At 39.1% G+C, this 6,754-nt stretch overlaps 1 protein-coding gene across 2 annotated transcripts in view; it reads left to right on the forward strand.

The window, feature by feature from the left end:
* The window catches only part of LOC144215449 (homeodomain-interacting protein kinase 2-like), a 57,521-nt gene extending 51,711 nt beyond the window's left edge, over positions 1–5,810 (forward strand). For both annotated transcript variants that reach the window (XM_077744385.1, XM_077744386.1), the window contains exon 15: positions 98–5,810. In XM_077744385.1, coding sequence (XP_077600511.1) covers positions 98–562 — 465 coding nt within the window. In that variant the 3' untranslated portion in view covers positions 563–5,810. The remainder of the gene's footprint in view (positions 1–97) is intronic.
* Positions 5,811–6,754: the final 944 nt, after the last annotated feature.

The raw sequence follows: 6,754 nt of genomic DNA on the forward strand, positions 1-6,754 counted from the left end.
TGGAATGCAGCAAATGACAGAATATGTAACAGGTGTAAAGGGCAAAAGTGTTCAGAAAGGAAACCCTGCGTCATCCATCTTTCATCCTCTCCCCCAGGCCCAGCAGCAAATGGTAGCAGACCGAAACGGAGGTCACCGCCGCCAGCAAGCCTACATTACCCCAACCATGGCCACTCAGGCCCCATACTCCTTCCATCACAACAGTCCCTCTCACACGAGCAATGTGCACCCCCACCTGGCTGCCACGCACCTCTCTAGCCAGCCTCACCTCTACACCTACACGACCCCAGCCGCTTTGGGTTCCAGCGGCACGATGGCTCACCTGGTAGCGTCGCAGGGCTCGGCACGTCACGCGGTTCAGCATGGGGGCTACCCGTCGAGCATCGTCCACCAGCTTCCAGTCAGTGTGGGCCATCGCGTACTGCCCTCGCCCACCCTGCACCACAGCCAATACCAGGCCCAGTTTTCCCATCAGGCCTACATTAGCGCCTCTCCCGCCACCGCCGTCTACACTGGATACCCGCTGAGCCCTACCAAGGTCAACCAGTACCCTTACCTCTAAAGACACTGGAGAGACGGGACTTGGCACTGCTGCTTCCACACACCGACCACCCTTAGCCCCATCTGTACCCAACGTTCCATTAACCTCACTTGAGAACAGAGACAGAGGACTTTGCAATCCTCATCCTTCTTCCCCATACAACTTGAAGATAGGATTGAGAAAAAGAAGGAAAAATAACATTCACAGTCATTCTCTGAGGGGGAAAAATGTGTTATGTTTGGAGGTGATTTCTTTTAATTGTTTTTTTTTCTCTGAAAAGGGCCATCTTAGTTTTGATTAGATTTTTTTTGTTTTTACTTGATGAGGAAAGTCGTTAGTGTTAGGGGGAAGTTTGAAACATTTTAGGACAGCGGAGGGTTTCTGATTTGTTTTCTTTCACATGCCCATTTTAACTGTGGGAAGGGACTGCTGAACAGGGGTTAAGGACTGGAAGTTTGGAATTCCAAGAGATTGGGAAAAGGTGAAATACGGAAACCTGCTGCTCTTCAAAGAAAAAAAAATGATGGCCTTGAACTGTCTTAATATTTCCACACTTTCGGTGTTGAGAGAAAATAGAGACGACTCGCTCCACTCCACCTCCTTGAGCCGCAGGCGTCTGGAAATTGAACCAACAGAAGACAACAAACTTTTCTAATGTATTTATAGCTATATTTCTTTTGTGTTCCACAAAACGTCAGTTTTGGCTTATCTAGGTGACTTCACTGGGCCCATTCATAGAATGTAGCAGTCTGCACCCCATTTCTTTCAAGAACTTTCAAAACTCTTTGTTTCCTTTTATCAATAGATATGTGTTCCTTTTTATTTTTAATGTGATTGCACAAAGTGGTTATAATAACATGGGCATGTAAAATGTGAGTGTGTGTATGTGTGTGTGTGGGTGTGCTTCTGTCAACCATGTGTTTAGTCCACCTCCTTTAGATTTTGTTCCCTTGTAGTGCCTTACAGATGTAACAACACAGTTTACTCCGCTTGGCATGCCACGCAACACAAAGGAGAAACGCGAAAGACGTGTTGTCCTGCTTTGAGAAGCTGACGGGGACACGATAGATCTCTTCCAGGTGTAAGCGTTGCTCCCATTGCTTTTCTGTGGTCCTTTAAGTCCTTAAGAGTAGGAGGATTCATGTCATCAGGTTGATATCGAGCGCTTTTATTATGTGTCCATGAGATACCATAACTTGCCAGGGGTACGTACCAAAGTCATAGATTTTGATGATCATTCTTCTTCCAGACTCACTGGATTTACATGCAAATAATGTATTTGGTGTTTTGATGTAACAGCGTGTTTGAAAAGAAATTTAGTCAATTGTTTATAAAGGTAGTGCACTGTAATTGGGGAAATGTTAATGATACTGATATTTATATATTTGCTGATTCCAACCACTAAAATCATAACCTACCAAATGTTGCATTAAAATACATGTTTTTGTTGAATGGGTATCTTTTACCTGTAAATGACAAAAACTCGTATATATTACATATATATAGATATATATGATATGTAATATATAGCGATAATTATTGTAAAACAATGTCCATTTTCATACATTTTCACACATTTTAAATATTGCTCTAATTTTAGATCAGCTGGAGCATTTTAATAAAGTAAATCAAATGTTTTTATCCCCAGATGCATTAAGATCAAAATATTAACAATCATGATTATTGTTAGGGACCTGACTGGTTTTCAAATTTGAGTTTAACATTTCATATCACTCCTTTACCCAGTTAATAGTAACTTTTGTCATCTTTCCAGTCAAAAGATATCCATTCACTGTCCAAATCATAGTTGACGCAAGATTACATCCGCTTTGTTTGCATCATTTTGCTGGAATGCATGATCACAAAGCATTATTTTTTTCTCTTTTACAAAAGTCTATGTGCTTAACTCATATTTTAGTTCACACGAGTATTTTACATGCTTCTCGTGTTGGCTAAATAAGTTATGAAGGTCACAGAGGTCACACTGTGTTTGTGAAGCTCGTCTGAGAGGGGCCTGACAGAAAGTGAATGTGCCATGTTTGCAAGGTTGTCAGTATGGAAGGAGACTGCATAGTCATGAGAGAAGTGTTCAGGATCACTGGGTGAAGAGCACTGGTTCTGTTTAGGTCGAGAATGAAGGCAACTCGATCTTTAGGACCATAAAATGGTAACAAGTTGGCACTGAGCAGGTTGTGAGTAACACTGAGGCCAAGTGTTTGGTAGAGCCTTTACCTTATTGCACACGTTTCAAGCAACATTAATTGCTTTATTGCTTGCATTGTTGTATTTTCCAGTCAGATCACAGGACAGTGTTGCAACTAGGACGCTAGCATACACCTGGAAGGGCAAAGTTGAAATAAGATTAGTTCAAAGCAGGTACACCACTAGGCTGAAATGCGGAGAGAATCCATAGGGCTGTGACTTGTATTTTTTGCTGCTCTATTTAACTTTTAATTTCTTCTAGCTGACGATACATGAAGTCCACAGTTGCCACTTGAGAACTCCTGCTGGTTTAGTGAAAGCCTTCCCTTTTCCTTCACGCCATAGTACTTGCATTTTGTAGTGTTTTTATTTTATTTTATGGCTGTACGTGTGTGTATTTCGATTAGAGATTGTTGCAATATTCTTGTGGATATTCTATCAGGTGGTGTGTGTTTCTATTATTACGTCTCATTTTTACAATATTTGGCATTGAGTAGAAGTGACAGAAATGGTGTCATCATTCCAGTGGGAATCTTGCGTCCTTTTTTCTTTTCTTTCTTTTTTTCAACTGTCATTGGGCCCGACATGGAATAGTTGTAGTTTGATGGCCCCACCTGAGGTCAAAGGTCTTGATTACCATCCTGGTACTTATTTCTTTCCAACACACCCATTTAATCTAGCATGACATTGTTGTTTGCAGTTTAACTTCATATTTTATCTTATTTCTTATCAGTTGATTTCTTTTATAACATCTATTAAGCACACGTGCAGAAGGGAGAGCCATTGGAATTGTAAAGAGACAGACTACTGAAACATTCCACTCTTTAGGGGAAGATAGCACTAGGTATGCTAGACTGCTGTCCTTCAATTCCTCGCCCTTGATTTCACTGTTTAAAGCCGATCCTCCTCCCACCAAAGAGATAACATCAGCCATGTGCAAACAGCCATTGCAAGATTAATTTCAATTATTGCAATAGTGCTGCTTTCATGTTGAAATGCTTTAAGTGCTTTAGTAACATTTCAACCTCCACCCCAAGCATACTGTATATACATGTGCATAAACACAATAATATACATTTTACATCTGTGCTGCCAGTTTCACAGAGCATAATCTGAATTCATTCATTTTCTGAACCGCTTATCCTCACAAAGGGGTGCCGGAGCCCAGCTGACTTCAGGCACCAGGCAGTGGGACACCCAGAATTGGTGGCCAGCCAATCGCAGGGCACGAGGAGACGGACAACCTTATACACACACTCCCACCTAGGGGCAATTTACAGTGTTGAACCAGCCTACCATGCCTGCTTTTGGAATGTGGGAGGAAACCAGAGTACCTGGAGAAAACCCACATTAGCCTGGGGAGAACATGCAGACTCCACACTGGAGGACAGACCTGGGATCAAACCCAGGACCCCATAACTGTGGGGCTGATGCGCTAACCACTAATCCGTGTTGCCGTTTTTTTGGTTTGTTATTTTATCATTTTACCCCTTTTCACTTGGGCCTGCAAATATCTAAATTCAGTAAATAACCTAACCTTCTCAAATTGGCTTATTGAACTTTTATTGCTGATTTTTGTACAAAGCACGCCATGAAATACAATGAGGTTAAAGGAAAAGACCAGTAATACCTTTAAAAGCATGAGCACGCACACAACATGAATGTGATGTCACATTTGACATCTGAAAACGCCTTGGATATTTATGTCCATTTTGCAATAATTATACACCCAATCTCAAGCAAGAGTTCATTTGTGAAATATGTCAAACATCACAATCCTTGTGATTAGAGATTCTATTTTCTCAAATTCTATAGCCAGCTAAGACATTGTGGATAATAACATTGTGTATGATGATGTTGCTTATAGTTTTGTTTCTCATAACCAATGTTGTGTGTTCTACTAAAAAAACAAAGTTGGGGTCAGAAAAGCAAACATCGATGTAGATTGAGTGACCTTATAATTACCAAAATATGCTTGAAAAATGCAAATGTTTTGTGTTGTTAAAGTGAACATAATTATTTGTCTTTTTTTTAGAACTGAGCTTCAAAATATCCAATAATATCTCCAAAGCTTTTACATTTAATTTAAATTAGAGTTCTTTTACAAACTCATAAAACTTTTTCCCATTCAATTTCTCACTAAGTAGGGTAACATGTATTTTCTGTGAAATTAATAATGTCAATTATAATTTATTTCAAAAGCTATGTCCACCTTTCAGCCAAAATGACAATTTAATTTGCAGTGATGTTTTCGCATTTACTTCCTTACACTAGAAGTCAATCTGTAATTATGTTATTTGAAGGGAGAAAAAAATCACTTTTCCAAAAGGATTGCTACACAATTCTTATTATTATACTAGTTAGGCAACAATACTTGCTATAACATTAGTTGCATTTTTGAAAGCATTGAACCCCTATCCTAAATAATTTTATTTAGAAATCATGTGTGCTGCAGTATTCCTTTGTACACTTTCCACTTTGTGTGTGTTTTTTTTAATTTTTATTTGTTTCTTTGGATGTGGTGTATCATTATATTTCATTATTATCTGTTGATGTAGTGTTATGTGTATTCTCTAGCCTGTTCTAATTGAATATGTTGTTGGGATGGATACTTTACTGGCTTTCTAGAGTTTGGAAATGAATATATTGGCAAGAAGGATTAATTAAAACGCCCTAACCAATTATTACTAAGCGCTTGTGTTACCATTATGACAATGTGTGCTTCTGTTAATCATTTTCGTTGTAGAAAAATGGAGTGGATTTCTATTAGGCTACGGGCAACTAATTATATTGTCACAAATTGACTGGCTCATTCTAGATAAGAAGCAGCTTGGTCAAATAGAAGGATGTAGTTTATTTGATTGTGTCCACTTTACTAACAGTGTGGTCAGAAGGGCGCAATCCATGTTATAGCTTGTTATTCACTGTTACTTTTGATCATTTTTTCGGTCTCCGAGGTGAATCGAGTTATTAATGACAATTTGTATGCTCACATATGCATATTGTATATGTGTAGAAATATAATCACACTTTGTCTTGGATTTACAATAAACTGTTAAGTCACAAAGGTTTGTGGACCGGGTTCATTGTTTATGGTTTTGATCAGTGGTGGACAGTGACGGCCTGCAAGGCCTCCTCTGTTGGCCTAAAAAATACCTGAATCATAAACTGATGTTAATTATATTTTGTTCATGAATACTTATTAAATAATTCCAAATTGTCTGTCAGCTTCCTTTCGTTGCTTTTCCCCTTGTTGCGCTGCTTCCAGGTGTGTGTTTTCATATTTAAGCATTTAACCAATCACAGGCCCTGCAGCATAAAGACTATTAGACTAATAGTTGGCCAGCCGATCGCAGGGCATAAGAAGACAAACAACCCTTCACGCTCACACCCATACCTGCGGGCAATTCTTTAGTGTTCAATCAGCTTACCATGCATGTCTATGGAATGTGGGAGAAACCGGAGCACCTAGAGAAAACCCACGCAGGCTCTGGAGAACATGCAAACTCCACATATTTTGATCGAGCTAGATAGATAGATAACTGAAAGAGTAAAAAGCTACATTCTCGAAAAAATAATAACTACTTTACACACATTTCACCTCATTAACGTGATTTCTCACCTATGAACAAAAATTAAGATATGTAACATTATTCATCATGTGCTTCCCTAATTCTACCGCTAGAGGGATACGTGCACCAAATCGGGTTACTCATAAAAGTGAGGTCATTGACGAGTTTTTTTTTTTTTTATCTAAACAGGATGACGTTATTGGAACCAGAGGATTTTTAGTCAGTATATGCAAAAATTAATTCACTCGAATTAACCCAATAACTCCGATTATAAACCGCCGCACTTGAATTGCTTAAGCACACGTTTTCCAGCAAACAGCTTCTTGTTGAAAAAGATGCCGAACTATATATGCAATCACAGAAAAATTAATGCACATGCATTCTTCACGATATTGTTGACTTTCTTTTTATAGATGTGTGTTTTGCGCATCATTGCTTA

This window comes from Stigmatopora nigra, chromosome 22 (genome assembly GCF_051989575.1).
Source record: "Stigmatopora nigra isolate UIUO_SnigA chromosome 22, RoL_Snig_1.1, whole genome shotgun sequence".
NCBI lineage: Eukaryota > Metazoa > Chordata > Actinopteri > Syngnathiformes > Syngnathidae > Stigmatopora > Stigmatopora nigra.